The 16430-nt window shown below is 44.0% G+C and overlaps 1 protein-coding gene across 5 annotated transcripts in view; it reads right to left on the bottom strand.

The window, feature by feature from the left end:
- The window catches only part of ARMC2 (armadillo repeat containing 2), a 120562-nt gene that overhangs the window by 89214 nt on the left and 14918 nt on the right, over positions 1-16430 (bottom strand). For all 5 annotated transcript variants that reach the window (XM_044924371.2, XM_044924370.2, XM_025294693.3 and 2 more), the window contains 2 exons: positions 14863-15034; positions 7713-7917 (listed from right to left, as the gene is read on the bottom strand). In XM_044924371.2, coding sequence (XP_044780306.1) covers positions 7713-7917; positions 14863-15034 — 377 coding nt within the window. The remainder of the gene's footprint in view (positions 1-7712; positions 7918-14862; positions 15035-16430) is intronic.

Raw genomic sequence — 16430 nt, 5'->3', positions numbered from 1 at the left:
GCTGTATAGATTCAAGTCAGGCAGTAAACATCTTAGGCTCTGCAGTCACGCAGTCTCTGTCACAACTACTCAGTTCTGGGGCTGTAGTGTGAAAGCTGCAAGAGACAGTAGATAAATGAATGGGCGTGGCTGTGTTCCAATAAAACTTTATTTATAAAAACAAGTAGGCTGGATTTGGCCCATGGGCCTTAGTTTGCTGGCCCCTGCTCTGCAGTCTCTTTGATTTTTTGACTGCAGTTCAAGAATGCCACCACCAAAAGGTGTTGGTCTCTTTATCATGTCTTCATAGCCCGAAACCCCAGACACATAGTTCCCAGACACTAGCACTCTATCTTAATAACTAACACTAAAATTGAATTCTACATAAATGGTTACACAGAAACAGTGAAATTAAAGAATATGATTTTAGAGGAATGGTCAGAAGATCAAAATTTTGAGAAAATCCTCCAAGGTTACCATAGCTTTGAGTTGATGGTCCAAGATTTAAAATATACATTTTCAGAGACTATGCATACATATACTCTTGCACCTTTTTCAATAATCACTAACTGGTTATGGTTGTTCAGTTGCTCAGATGCATCCGACTCTTTGTGACCCTGTGGACTATGGCCCACCAGGCTCCAGGCAAGAATACTGGAGTGGGCTGTCATCTCCTTCTCCAGGGGATCTTCCCAACCCAGAGGCAAGCCTGCATCTCCTGCATTGCAGGTGGATTCTTTACCAGAGCCTTGAGGGAAACCCAAGTGGTTATTACTCAAGTTCTGTATGTAGAAAGTTGACTAGACACTGCTTTGTATCTTATCACATTAGCTTAACTTAGGCTTAAATTCCCTTACTTAAGAGTGAAAGTCCACAGTTCCATGCTCCCCTTCACCTTTTACAGCTCCAGTTTCAAGGGGTCTCACATGAAGAGCCCTGTAGCTTCTCACTATGGCAGCAACGAGTACATCAGCACAGTGAGAGTTGCTGGCATTTACCCTGTTCCACGGTGTTTCTGAGGAAATGATTCCACATGGTTTTGACGATCTGCTCTCCATTCCCATGTCCCAGTGGGCTGCTCCAGCTCACACATTATCATCTTCCCACTGGAACGGCTACAACTGCTCTTCCGTCTCCAACTGTCCTTCATGCAGCTGCCAGCATCACTCCCCTGAAAACTTCTCAGTGCTCCATGTACTAGTCTACAGCATCAGGACCCATGTGTCCACTACAACAGGCCATCTGCCTTTCTCTGAACCCACCACCAAGTCAAATCCCCCCGTGGCTTATGCTGCTCCTGTAGCAAAGAACACAGAGCCTTCCCACCCGCCTTGTGAAAATCATCCTCAAGGGGCATCCCAAACCCCACAGACGCCAGGAAACCTTCCCTGATCTCCAAGTCAGAGATAGGTTCCCGCACCTCTGAACTCCCAAGGCCCTTTTTTTCAGTTCTTTCACTCTAGCGTTAATCATTGAACAGTGCTTCTGAGACTTTCGTGTGTATTAGAATCACTTGGATACCTTATAAAATGCAGATTCTAATTCAGCAGGTCTGAGACCCTGCACTTCTAACAAGCTCCCATGTGATGCAGATGCTGCTGCTCCAAGAACTGCGCTTGAGCATCAGAGCCTGCCATGTCAGGAAGGTCCTCATGGATGGGGATTATTTGTGTATCTCCCAACCCCACTAGTCCAGGGCTTTGCTTATCATGAAATCCTTGTCAAATAGATGCTGTCAAAGAAGGTGGGACTCCACAAAATCATTCTGGTCACATCTGTTTTTTCCAAAGGAAACAGTTTCTCAGTCACATTTACTTAATTTCTTAAAAGAATAATGACTTCATTATGTTTGGAAAAAATGATATATTTATTATTTTTAAGGCCGGGCAATATAAGAAGTACAAAGAAGATTTAGAAAATCATCTAGGACCCCACCACCCAGAAATAAATAGTTAATATGTGGCAAACATCATTCCAGACATATTTTGCATATATTCAGATAAAAAGACAAAAGAATGAGGGCAGGTAAAAGATACATATAAATGGGATTTGACACACAGATACTATATGTGTCAATGTAATTAAAAGTATAAAGTATAAATTTTACTTCAATAGGACAGAGAAACAGAAACTGAGGTGAAACTGAAGGAATTGTAGAGCTTCAGATGAATGGGTCTTCACAAGAGATATTAGTTTCTAAAAGATCTCTCTAAAGTTAAGAAAAGAAAGAATAAAAAGCATTAGGATGCTGAAATCACTCTTTCAACTACATACTTCAATTTCAGACTGCAGCTACTGACACATCTATTCACTCACACTTTCTCCCAGGAACCAGTTTTGGTTATTTATGCTAATATCACAATCGTCAAGGTTTCTGTTCCGTAACCATCATTTTCAGAGTTGTTTAGTTTTAATTCAATATGAAAACAAAGTCAATACTCACCATGGATAATTTTATGATAGCTCCCTCGTTTCTCAGTTCTGAATTCTGACTCATCGTTTTGTTGTAAAAGAGTTCTCTCCAGAGTGCGTGAATACTGTAGTCCCCCGATCCATTCACAATGAAAAGGTCTCTCTGTTGCCTTTTAACTGAAGGACAATGTGGCTGGAACTCAGGACTCCATAGGCCTTACTCCACTGTCTTCCAGCACTGAGAGAAACTCTAATAAAGCCAGAGGCAGCCAGCCTTTTTCTCCTTCTATGGGACTTGCGTGTTCAGCCTGATCGCCATAGGCCGCCTTCTTGCATTTACGCACTCCATCAGCAATTACTAATGGGGTGTGTTCTACGTACTGGGCACGGTACTAGTGCTGAGCACTGTTAGAAATGTCTTAGTGTGGATTATTCCGTGTCAAATTTTGTTGGAACATGACATGTCCTTTTGAGCTTTGGATTTGAATCTCTATTTCAGAACGTCATCTTCTATTATGTCAATATTTTTCTTGTTCCCATCTTTTCCATTCTCAGTGGGTTGTTGTGAATATCAAATGAGTTAATATATGTAAATCACTTGGAAGAGTGTCTGGCACTTAGTCAAAGTAAGATGGGGGAAGGGAAGAGAACTCTCCCCTTCAGGAATACAAGTGCCATGCCTCTCATTTCTATCTCAGTCTCTCTAATCATTTTCCTATTTTCTCATTCACTCCTCTATGTTTGATTTCCTCTAGCTTAACCACCACATCTGACTGCATTTTCAGCTGTTTTTACTTCTGATGTGGCTTTTCTCTCCATGTTTATACATTTTTCTTTCATTTCTTTTTTAAGAACTGTGAGTGTACTCTCTCTTCACGAGATCAAGGACTTAAAATCTCTAATTTGCATTCTTACAAGCCAATGGAGAGCTCTTTTCCCTTTTGTAAAACTCTCCTTATTCTTGGAGGGCCGTTCCTTTTGCGACCCATTTCCTTCATCTGTCTTTTGTTATGTTCATTACAAAGCTATGCTCGGGTTCCATGTTCACTCTTGTCCTAGCGTTATTTATCTTGAAACAGAGCCATGGATTTGTTGAAGAATGAAAACAGTCCATGCAGGGCGAGAACTGGGGTGCTCTGTAGCTTCAACTTTTCCCTGAATATCTATCTGAAAAGTCTGTCCTTTTTCTCAACCTGCAGGTGTGTACAGTATGTAGCAGGTTTCGTGATCCACAGAAAAGCCTCTTCACAGGCTGGGTTCCTTAGGTTCTAATCTATCAAACTCCCTCCCCCATAAACACACACACACAACTGGCAGGATCACAGAAAATGAGGAGAGCGTGTCACTCTCAGCTCCATTTCCCCTGTGCTGCTTCACACTTCAGCTCTTTGCACTTTGGCCACACCGCACGGCTTGTGGGATCCTAGTTCTCTGACCAGGGACTGAAACAGGACTCTGAGCAGTGAAAGCATAAAACCCTAACCACTGGACAGGGGGTTCCCCACACTCTGGCTCCTGAATGAGGCCTTGACTGTGGCTTCCCCATTTCTCCTGTGGCTTGCTCACATCCTTACCTCTCTTTTCTCTAGTTAAAGACTGCTGGATACATCTTCCTTAACGGAGAGATTCACTTTGTTTCTTGCTTTGTCCTTGTCTTTGTCTCTATTTCACAGAGTCTAGCAGGTTAACAAGACTCTTGGTTGCCATATTCCAAGTGACAAAAAACTAAAGTACCATAAGCTGTTCCTGTCAAAGTAAATAAAGGAAGGAAGAAAGAAAAGAAAGAGGAAGGAAGGAAAGAAAGAAGAAAGGAAAGAAGGGCCAGAGAGAGAAAGAGAGAAAAGAACATATTGTGGATGTGGTGGCCTCACGCACAGCTGGATTTAGGGGCTTATATGTCATCCTTGAACTTAGTCACTGTCTCCATTCCTTGGCTCTGCTTGTTTATATGTCACTTCCTGTCAGTCATCCTCCACAGGCAATGAAATAGCCACTGTTGGCTCCAAGACTATGTCATTCTTTACAGCCTGGGAACCTTGAGGAAGAGCGCTTTCCCCAAAGGCTTTGGCAGAAGTCCCAGGGAAGGATTCAATTGGCCTGGTGTAGATCACATGCCCACCTCCGAACCGACTACTCTCATTTCACAGCTTTTGGTGAGTGCTAGGAGGACACAGGGGTGAAAGGAGCACAGCTTACAGATTAGAAAACTGAGTCCTTGGAAGTGTTCAGAGGCTTGTCCAAGAACACAGAGCTGAGGACTTCCCTGATGGTGCAGTGGCTAAGACTCTGACCTTGCAATGCAGGGGGGGCCGGGTTCAATCCCTGGTCAGGGAACTAGATCCCATGTGCCTCAACTAAGAGTTCCCATCTGCAACTAAAGAACTGGCGTGCTGCAGTGACAACTTGGCACAGCCAAGTAAATAAATTAAAAAAAAAAAAAAAACTTTTTAAAAAAAGAACCTTCAGCTGAATCAAGTGGCTGAGAGAGAACTGATTCTGAACCCACAGATTCTGACCCCCAAAGAGTTCTGAACCCTCCACAAGTAACTGCTCTTGGACTTTCCTCTTAAAAATCAAATTTCCAAACCACAAGAAATTGAACAATATTTACACCGAAACTCTTAGAAGGTTTTTAAAAGCAGATGTATAAAAGGGTTCATCAGATAGAACCACTGGATAGATGATGGAGATACACACACACGTATGTATTTTGAAGAAAGCTATTTTCAAAACATATAGCAACATAAAGCAAGAGAAGATGGGGTGTTGCTGATTGCAGGCCTGCCAAACTTGGAATCCTCGCATGGACACACAGACTGTCGCTAATTGGCACATGGTTTGAAGATGACAGTTCAGTGAGGGCTGGAGAGTGCTGTTCTCATCTGGAAAGTTAAACAGTGCCCACTTCCCCACCCCCAACCTTGTCTGCAACGATGCCTTGTCTAGCAAGTCCTTTTTCCATCACGACCAACGTCAAGTTAAACTCCAGTCCACCCCAGGTCTGAGTTTGTTCTAAATTAAGGGTTTCCCTAAAATCAACACAGTTTCACCAAATTAAACTACTCCTTTCTCTCGTTAGGCATGAAGCACAGGCACGAAGGTGGCGGCTCCCACGCCAGATCAGCAGCAAAGACCCTGTGCGGAGCCTGACCTCCCTTCCTCCGCCCTCTCCTTCTCAGCCCTCAACCCCCTGTCAGCTCCAGTTACGCAATCCCTTTTCTCCCTTCTCCAGCCAGCTCAGCTCACTGACAGGAGTCTTCATTTCCCACTTTCTGGTCTAAACATGAAAACATGTTAATTGAGGGTAGGGCTTTAGCATCAAGACTGGGAATACTCCACTACACAGCAAAGATCATTTCTTGGAATTATTTGCTTAAATGTTTACCAGAAACAACCATCTCAAGTGTTCCAGATTGATTCATGAATGCAATTAATGAAAGAACTGCTAAGAGTTTCCATTTTCTGGTTTGTTTTAATCCTACTGTATAAAAAAAATTTTTTTTCTGGCACCACCTCAACAAAAATCCCATCCAATGATTAAAAGGGGTAAAGATTCATAAAGCCAAAATGTTACTGGAAATTAAACCTGCCAGGGTGTATGACAAATCCAGGGCAGACACAATTCACTGAACGATGCAAAAGACATCCTAACAAAGCGAAAAGAAAGCAACCAGTGCTGCTTCCCAGCACCTCCTAATTCTGGAGCGTCAGGAAGAAGTGCCACCAGTCCCTAACTGATTTCTCGTCTGCTGTGTGTGAGATAAAAATATGTAACCGAAAATGCCTTTGCTGTCCCAGACTGAGGAATAAATACTGAACCCTTGCTAGATTATTCCACAACATTTGAAGGCTTGCAAAAGAAGAAAAGAAAAACAGCTCTTGTCTGGTTTTTCCTAGTCAACTTTAATTACTGTAAGGATGGGTGCAGCAAGATAAATGTTTCCGTTTCAGTTCAGCGCTGAAAGAAACACAAGTTCTCCTGCTGCCTTTTATGTTTAAGCTCTGAGGTTCACAGCCTATTCTTATTCACCAACTGGAAAAGATTTGTTGCAATGGCCAGTTTGATGTTTTGTGCTCAACTCCCAAAGTCCCAATTTGAAGCCCTTCTCTTCCACTTAAGGAGACATTTCATTTTTCCTTTAATTTAAAAAAATGTTCTGAATGCAAAGCGACATTACAAGGACTACTAGGTTGCCTAATATAAAGTCTGCGTGTGCAATGCTCTTCAGGCTGTGTCAGCAGACAAGGTCAGTTCAGCTAAACTAACCAACTGCCAAGCAGCCAGTAGGGGTGGATGCGGTATTAAGCACCCGACATACGTACAAGCCAAAGTCAGACCCGAATCTAAAGTGAGGGCAACAAGCACTTGGTCTTAAAATGGCCCATGGAATTTAATCTTGTTAAGCAAATCCTAACTGGGCAGTTGTTCACAATGACCCAATGGAAAATCATAGAAAAATATCTCTGAGTGACCCTGTCCAGTTCAAGACCTCCTGCCCATCTTAGCACCACTGCTGGCTGGGACTGGAAACCACAGCCTGCTCTCTTTGCCCCCCTGGTTCCCCAGTTATTCAAGGCTTCCTTAGGAAAACACCAGGGTAAGAATTCACAAAGTGAACATTTCTCTACAAATCCTTAATACGGTAGGAAAATTGCTAGAAAACCATATCTAGGAACATGGTGTGAACTTAGGGGTTCTAACACAGGTAGGGGCTGGTGAAAGGGTCAACACAGACCGGGGTGGAAAAAAAAAGCCTTCTCCAGGAATGTGGTATGAAACAGAGTAACTCCGGATCCTTCATTTCATGAGGGATTAGTAGTGAGGTATTACAGATAAGCGAAATCCACAGGACTCTCCTGTTTTAAATCTAGTTTGCAAAATAAATATTTTAATCCAAGTTTCTACTGGAAAATAAGATAAATCAAGTTTGGTGGAGTCCACAAGAGTGAACTAACCTAAAGGGAGGTAGTGAGAAATTCCAGGCCGGGCAAGAATCCCACATAACACAAACAGTATGATCAGTCATCACTCAAGGGCTGGCTGGAACAGCCCAAATAAAGCAGAGACTTTAGTCTGACAGCCCTATCAAAGCAGCATTTTGGCAGGTACGAATAAATGTTTTCCTGAGGAGTAAAGAGGGAGACATAAAATCAACACCATTCAGCCCTGAGAAGGAATCTCTCCTACTCATGCATCATAAATTTAAAATTTGTTTACATAAAAGGGAAAAATGCAAATCAATCATCTACATAACAGAGAGAACAAACTGGTAAATGACACAGTTGCTCTGACCTGGAAATTAAGTGAAAAGAATACTGACCCTCCACTTCTGAGATGAAACGGCAAGGACGTCGCCCCTTTAAACATATCTTGCTCCGTGATTTTACTGAAGTCTCCATCATACGTTAGCTGAAGTGGATGACGCATTAAGTGGCCTATGGCCTTTGATTCTGTTAAGTAAATCCCATTTATTTTCACCATAGAGTCCCTTGTCGTAACTGTTTCTTCGGATTCCACTCTCTTTGCTGTAATAACCAAGGAAATGTTTTGTCAAAGCATTTATTTTAGGATTCACCATCTTTCAATATTTTTTTTAATCCAAGAATTTATACAATTTAAAAGTTATATATTACTTATAATTGAGTCTGGAATTATATGGACAAAACCTCCCTGAACAGCTTTACTTAATAACAATATATCAATATTGGCTCATCTAGTGTAACAAAAACATTACACTAAGGCAAGATGTTAACTAATAGGGGAAAGGAGGTGGGAGGTGGAGGGTGTGGGAATTCTCTGTACTTCCTGCTCACTTTGGCTATAAAATGAAACCTAAAACTGCTCTAAAAAATAAAATCTATTAATAAAAAAGAAAATCTCCCCGAATGCATGCAAGACCTCATCACTAATTCAGGCTTGACATCATCAATTCAGCAGGTAAAAATTAATAGATCTTAGCTCTATTAGCTTAGAGTTTTGTTGTTGTTCAGCTGTTCCGTGACTCTTTGTGGCCCCATGGACTGCAGTATGCCAGGCTTTCCCTGTCTTTCACTGTAGGCAAATACTCAAATTTAGGTTTATGAACTACCTAGTCCACATAAATACCTCTGTGTCCCATAGCAATGCTTCTTCCTGGATTTGATCATGCTGGAACTTTTTCATTCAGAAATATCGAGTGTTTTCTTGAAGTCAGGCATTGTCCTAAGCACTTGGGGTACGTTAGTGACAGAGCAAAGATCCCTGCCCTCACAGAGCTTACATCCTTAGTACACCTGTTTACACAACAGACAATAAGTAACAGACCATAATAAGTGAAGTATGTAAGAGGGTAGGTGCTATGGGAAAAAACAAAAGCAGAAACGTGGAGAAGGGGGAAGAGGGGCTTGGGATTGGGAATGGGGGCAGGGAGCAAATTTTAACAGGTGGGCATGGTAGGCAAACCCTTACTGGAAGGGAGGCATCAAGCTGTCAGATGACAAGGGACTGTGTTTCTATCGCAGGGAACTGGTGGTGCAGACACCCAAAGGCAGGAGTGTGTCTGGGGCCCTCAGGGGACAGCATAAGTGGCGTGTGCGACAGGGTGGGGAGGAGAAAGGTGGTCAGAGGAGCAGGAGCTGGCTCGTAGGGGCCCAGCAGACCATTTCCCAGCAGGGATAGAGGAGGGCACCCGAACACTTGGAAGGCTTTCTCAAGAGAAATAAGAGTTGCAAAAAAAGGACGTCCAGTCTCTGAACTGAAACATCTACTGTGTTTATAGTGGCAAGATCCTTAGATTTAAAATATAACATTGTTTCTTCCAAATTGACATTAGGAATAGCTGACCCATGATGCTGCTACTCAACTCTAGTTCCTGATAACATATGTTTTTCAAAGGGGCAAGGGGAATGAGCTATTTCTCGTACAGAAGTAGTTTTGCAAGTTTTTCCAAAATGAGTCAAGGCTTCCTTTTCTGTGCTTGAACCATCAAACCAATAAAAACCCAACAATAACAAAACCACCTCGTCTGCTCCTCTGACTAAGCTCTGTGCTTTCAAAACACTGAATTTTACAGCAGAAAGGAACTTTAAAGATTGGCTAGTCTAGCCTTCATTTTTCAGATGAGAAAACTGAGAACCCAAAGGGTGATCAGTCCAAGGTCACAGAGCAGGTTTGAGGAGAGCTAGGATATATGGCAGGGAGAGGGCAGGCTTGGCATTCTATCAGACTTGGGGTTAGGTACAGGCTGTGGGATGCAGGCAGCTCCCTCAGCTTCTCTCCTGTTTCTCAGTGGTCCCCACCTCTAGGAGACGTGGTGAGAATTAAGTGATCTGGCCTGGTAAAGTGACTTCCAAAGAGCTAGCACACTCAACACCCAGAAGTCGTGGTCATTATTATTCGTGGAACCCAAGAATCCGGATTGCTAGTCCAGGGCTTTCTCCATAGCACCACACATCCTTAAACATCCTGAGGACTGAATTACAAAGCACATACTTTGTTTCAGATTACAAAGCATTTTTTGCCTGTCCCTATATTTTAGTATTCGTTTCTTTCACTTGTTCGCTCCATAAATATTTATGAAGCACGCGCTGCCATGTGCCAGATACTCAGGGGCTGGTGGTCTAGGGGTGAAGTGAGAAGTCCCAGCCGCTATGGAGCTTCTGTTCTAGAGGGGAAAACGCAACCCTACTTGAAGATGGAGGAGCAGCAGCCTCTGTTTTCACAATTGAGGAGGGGGCGGTCAGTTAGCACGACAGCAAAGAGCAGCCGGGGCTCACTCTTAATTCTGCCTGAGGTCCACCATTCAACCGAGCCTGAGTGACGAAGCTCGGGTCCCTCTGGCAAATACATGCAGTATGCTGTACTCATCTTGTAGTAGATCATGGGTACATTTCAAAAGGATTCAACAATCAGTAGCCTTACCATGAAAATAGGAACTGTCCTGTTTCAGGATATTTCTTTGGCACTTACTGCAGACTACACCCTGATTCAGGCTCCTGGGCTTCAAACAGAGAAACCCCCTTTTCCACTCAGTCTAGTAGGGGAAAACAGAGAGGCAGATCTGTCCAGAGAGAAATGCAGAGCAGTGTGGTCTGCGCCAGGTAAGGAGGAGTGCACGGAGAGTCTTGAGGGGTTGGAGTTGCTCAGGGAAAGATTACAGAGAAGGTGGAGCCTGAAAAGCATTTCAAAGGGTTAGCAGGAGTATCCCCCTCCAAAAAAAAAAAAATTTCTGAGAAAAAGGAGCAAAGGTCTGGGATGAGAGCTGGCTTCCCGTGGGTCCAATCTGGACCATCAAGCTGGGCTCCAGGCTTACAAGGGCCTCACACTTGGCTTAATGCTTTGCTGTTGCCATCGTGAAATTCTAAAGAATTTTTGAACAAAGAGCTCCACATTTTCTCATTTTTCACTGGGTCCAACAAATTATATAGCAGAGCCTGCATGAAGCTCAAAACAGCAGGATGGGCTAGGGGAACTGCAAGGGTTCCACGCTGCTGGTGCATGGGCCAGGGGCGGGGAGCGGGTGGGCAGGCAAAAGGGAGGGCTGAGAAGAGCCTGGCACGTGAGGCTGCGGCGGAGCTGTGCACACTGGAGGGGGAAGACTTCACCCGGGAACCACGAGTCAGTCAGCTGCAGCCCCACCAAGCCTGGCCTACCACCTGCCTCTATGTAGCATGCAAGCTAAGAATGGCTTTTATATGTCTGGATGATTGATCCAAAAAAAAAGAAAATCAAAAGAACAGTATTTTGTAACGTGAAAATTATATGAAACTTCAAATTTCACTGGTCAGTCTACGGTTGCTTTCCCACTGCATTGGCAGAGTTGAGAAGGTTGACCAGAAGATTCTGAGGCCTGGAAGGTTTAAAATATTCACTTGCTGGCCCTTCACAGAAAAGTCTGCCAACTTCTGTGTTAGGTCACTGTTTCCCAAACTGTGTTTTCCAAAGACATAGTCCATAGCCAGGTAGGTCTGGGAAATGCTGGGCTAAAGTAAAACTAAACAGGTGACTTCACCAGATGGCCTTCCCCATCCTGTAATTGCTCACGTGCATGGCAACAGAGCACGGGACCTTTACTCCAAGGAAAAGTTGCATTTTTGCCAAAAGTGTTCCCTGGAACTTAGTTTGGCAACCACTCCTTTAGACACAGCAAGGGCTCTCTGAAGGGTTTTCAGCAAGAAGATAAGCAATCTGATTTTTATTTGCTTCCTGACCTCTTGTTCCTTATGGCACACTGAGAGAAAGTCATCATTTTTCACAGTCCACCAGGATAGAAGGACAAGGCTGCTGCTCACAGCCATGTCTGGGTGGGCGCTCAGTGTGATCAGGCTCTGACACCTCCAAGGGCCGAAGGTTCCAATGCTGACCCACCTGCAACCCCCTAGCAAGCTGAAGGTGGAGCAAGACAGGAGTGCTAGATGACCAGGGATAGGGTGAGAGGTGATAAACGTGGCGTGGCATCAGTGGGATGGAGAACACAGACTCCGGGGACATTCAGGAAGCCCATGCAGGATGCCTGTCTGGGATGGCTAAGATACAAGGGCTGTGAGAAGGTGGAACCTGCTTGGAGGTCTCCATCTAGCTAGAATAACTGGAGCGACACGGTCACTTTCAGCCAAAACCTCTATCTGAACAGAAAAGATTACACTGCTGGCCCCATGAACGTGACTATACACATCTCTTCTCTCATTTTCCTCAATCAGGAATTCCAAACCTGCCACCACGCCCCCCCAGCTCTGCTGGGGAAGTTGTCAGCTACTAAGGACTTCATACCAGGGGAAGGGACACACCCTCTGGCCCCGTCTGCACAGCAGCCTTTACAGCCTGTTTCCCAACAAAAGATACCTTTTCTTAAACAATAGGGATTCTGAGACAAGCCCGGGGAGCTCCTGTACAAAGGACAGGGAGTCCAAGCCTGGAGCGTTAGAACACTTTTTTAAATTGGGTGATGTGCGCTTTCAAAAAGACAATGACTTTTTACTGCCATTGTTTCCTGGGCACTGACGCAGACTGCCAAGGTTGGTGGGAATGGTGAAGGGGGCAACTGCCCACAGGGTGGATGGAAGAACCCAGTCAGAGACACGCTTCAGCCGGTGGGGAAATGTCCACCTCTCCTGGTACCTCCACACTACATGGGAACAGCTCAGCAAGCAGCCCGGTTTTCAAGTGGGAGCCACCAAGAGTTAAATGTGTGTGGCGTTTGGGCTCAGAAGCAAAAACATCGCATAAACAACAGCTCTGCCCTCCTGTTTACGAGAAGCGGCGCCGTTCCTATCTGAGTCTGACCTCACTCCGCACCGTGTGGCTGCTGGAGCCCATCCCCTCTTGACTTGGCTCCCGTAAGTACCAACCCTTTCTGATGTAACTGGTCTGCTGGGGGCCTTGGTGGAGCAACATCTGAAAAGTTCCTCGGTGACTCTAAAAGTGCAGTGACTATTGAGAAACAGAGGCCCGATGATGTCTCTCCCTTGCTTAAATCCTGTCTTGGCCTCTCACTGCAGCAAGGATAAAGCCCTGGCCACATCCTCCCACTGGCCTGGCCCCAAATGGCTCTGGGACCTCAGTTCCCTCCCCCTGCTGGCCACACAGGCCTCAGGATCCACCAGCCGAACTTGTACCCCCTTCCAGCCTCATTGCCCCTTCAGCCTGCGCACTGTGCTCACAGATTTCTACCTGGCTGTCTTCTTATCATTATTCACATTTCAACTCAGACACCACCTCTTCAGGGACACCTTCCAGAGTTGACACAATTCCTTCTGCCACAGTCACTCCTGTCCCACGATCCAGCTTATCTTCTTCCTAGCACTCATCGGAGCCTATCTTATCTCTGGGTTTTCCTGTTTACTGTCTATCTCCCCTTTGAGGGTGAGACTCTGTTGGCCTAAACTGGTACCTGGCAGCTAGTAGGTGCTCAATAAATAGCCAGTTGCCTATTAGAAAAGAAACAAATGGGGACAGCGAGGTAACGCAGAATGCCTAATTACACACTTCTTACAGCATCGAGCGTGGCCCGCACACCCTGTGCTGCCCGCCCCTTCCTTTCTCCCTGATTCTCTCTCTTCAGCTGTGTCAGGGACCATAGGGACCAGACAGGAAAGTGAGTGCAGTGCGCTGGGGAGGCCCAGGAACTGCAGATCACACACCAGGCTAATGGGGCTGAGGGCTACTCGCATAAACAGTCATGCATCTCGAGTCCTCTGTGAGATCTTCTACATTGATGCTGGTGACTAGTTAAGAGAAAAGGCTTATATGTCAAACAAGTAGGATGCTTAGGGAGTGGCTTCTACCGTAACTTCTGGGATCATGTGCAGTGTCTCCTCTCTGTGAGTATAAACCTGCCCTCTCTTCATCAATCCTTGTCGACGGAAGGAGGGCTGGTTCTGTCAGCCCCAGCTAAACTGGATTTTCAACTTTCAGGAAATGTATAATATGGTGTAATTTTAGTAATGAGAAATGTATAATATGGTGTAAGCATGATGTATAGTAAATTTATAATATGATACTGAACACACATATGAGGCTGACGTGAAATCCTTAAAGACATACTAACGTTCACTGTCTGCAATGTGCTCTGATATTTTCCATTCTATTTTATCCTACTTTATATTGTTTTAAATGCTGGCGTGATCCACTAAATTGACTGTCACCCCACTAATGGAGTATTTGCTACAGTCTGTAAAACTCTTAGTATGCTCTGGACAAGGGGTGATTCCAATTACCGGGATATTCCTTAGAATCTGAGGTTTTTATCTTCTCTGTTTACAGGTTTAAGACACCTGCCAACATTTCTTGGAGAAGGCAATGGTAACCCACTCCAGTACTCTTGCCTGGAAAACCCCAAGGACAGAGGAGCCTGGTAGGCTGCAGTCCATGGGGTCTCGAAGTGTCAGACACGACTGAGCAACTTCACTTTCACTTTTCACTTGCATGCACTGGAGAAGGAAATGGCAACCCACTCCAGTGTTCTTGCCTGGAGAATCCCAGGGACGGCGGTGCCTGGTGGGCTGCCGTCTATGGGGTTGCACAGAGTCGGACACGACTGAAGTGACTTAGCAGCAGCAGCAGCCAACATTTCTGGGGCTGTAGGAAAAGTCCCATTCAAGTTGTGTTTCTAATTTTCACATGGGATCAGAAAGGTATTTTCATGAGTGTACATTATATAAATCTTAAATATGCCTAATGAAATGAACAACTTTTGGAATTCTAATTTAGAAATTACTTCCAGTGTAGGTGAACTCATTCACTAAAAAAACACTTATCCTAAGATTCTTTTTCTACCAAGTAACATTAAAAAAAAAAAAAAAAAAAAAACTAATATTTAGGTATTCTTCATAGACACCCAGAAAAATATACAAATGTTTCTTAACCAGCTTTTGCACGATACTAAGTCTTAGTTAACGTAAAAAATCATATACACATAGTTCCTGGGTGTAAATTCAAGAAACATGTTTGCCCCCAGGTTTTAAAGTATATTACGTTTTAAAGGTTTTCCTTACACTGAGTGGGAAGAAGGGTCCTGGCTGGCAGAAGAGCTCCCTGGGAGGCCGCCCTGAATAAACGCGCCCGGGCACTGCTTATTCTTCTAATCTTCGCGGGGTCCACTGGCGGTTTAGGAAAGGAAAGGCAGAAATCTTCCACTGTGTCAGGAGATGCTGGAGCTTTCGGTTTCTGGAAAGAGATTTTTTTTTAAACGACTGGCATGAGTTTCTGTCTTGAATGAGACTCACCACCCAGAGTTGACCCTGACACTTCCAGAGGAATGCACGGCTTCCTGCAGGGCTTCTCCCCAGCCCCTGATGCTAGATCTCAATGCATCAGGTATATGACACTTTTTCATTGCTTTTGTCAGTTATATTGTATTAAATACTCTACTGTCCTTCTTGGTATATTTAAAAAAAAAAAAAAAAGGTTTACCCATGCCAGCAAACAAATCTAATTAAGAGACTATAAAATATGGTATAGTACATTTAACCTACTTTGTAAATCTTTGTGTTCGATCTGATTCAGTTCAGAAAACATGTACTGGGCAACCAAGAACTATGTGAAATATAAATACAACCTTTATGTATTTTGGACTACACAAAAGTAGTTTTTAATAATATAAAAGTTTTTTAAATAATTTAGGCTAATAAATCACAAAAGAGCAAGCAGTAGTCTTGGACTTATGAAATGTGTTATTTTCTACATCTTAAAAATTCTAAACGTCCATATAGTAAAAGCTATGGTTTTTCCAGTAGTCATGTACAGATGTGAAAGTTGGACCATAAAGAAGGTTGAAAACCAAAGAATTGATGCTTTCGAATTGTGGTGCTGGAGAAGATAAGTCCCTTGGACAGCAAGGAGACCAAACCAGTCAATCCTAAAGGAAATCAACCCTGAATATTCACTGGAAGGACTAATGCTGAAGCTCCAATACTTGGATCACCTGATGCAAAGACCCAACTCACTGGAAAAGACTCTGATGCTGGGAAAGCCTGAGAGCAGGAGGAGAAGGGGGCGACAGAGGATGAGATGGTTGGATGGCATCACCGACTCAATGGACATGAGATTGAGCAAACTCCAAGAGATAGTGAAGGACAGGGAAGCCTGGCATGCTGCAGTCCATGGGGTCACAAAGAGTCGAACACAACAACAACCATTAGAAAAGGGACATTAGTGGCAAAATTCCAATTCCCTAAAGACTTAAACATACCTGTAACCACCCAGAGCACCTTCAGGTCTAACCTCCAGATGGCAGTGACCTCTGACCCAACCTGGGGCCACAACCTCACAGAGGCCTGGACTCCCACTTTTAGTGTTGCCTGGTGGTCCCTCCTTCCCCCTACTCTATCTGGATTATCTGTCTATGAAAGAGTAATCTATGGCAGCAAATGCTTCCAGCTCTCTAGTCAAAAATAATCAAGTTAAAGTTCCTGAAATCACTTACATAATAAATAAAGTGACTCTCAATCCAACAGATTAATCAACAAATTCTTTTTAAAAATCCAGTGTGAAGTTCAAGTCAGATAATTTGGAAAATGGGTGAGCTCATTTATCATATGACACATCATTTCAAATGCTGGTT

This window comes from Bubalus bubalis, chromosome 10 (assembly GCF_019923935.1).
Source record: "Bubalus bubalis isolate 160015118507 breed Murrah chromosome 10, NDDB_SH_1, whole genome shotgun sequence".
NCBI lineage: Eukaryota > Metazoa > Chordata > Mammalia > Artiodactyla > Bovidae > Bubalus > Bubalus bubalis.
The sequence above is the reverse complement of the archived record's forward strand: the minus strand, read 5'-3'. Positions and strand labels throughout refer to the sequence as shown.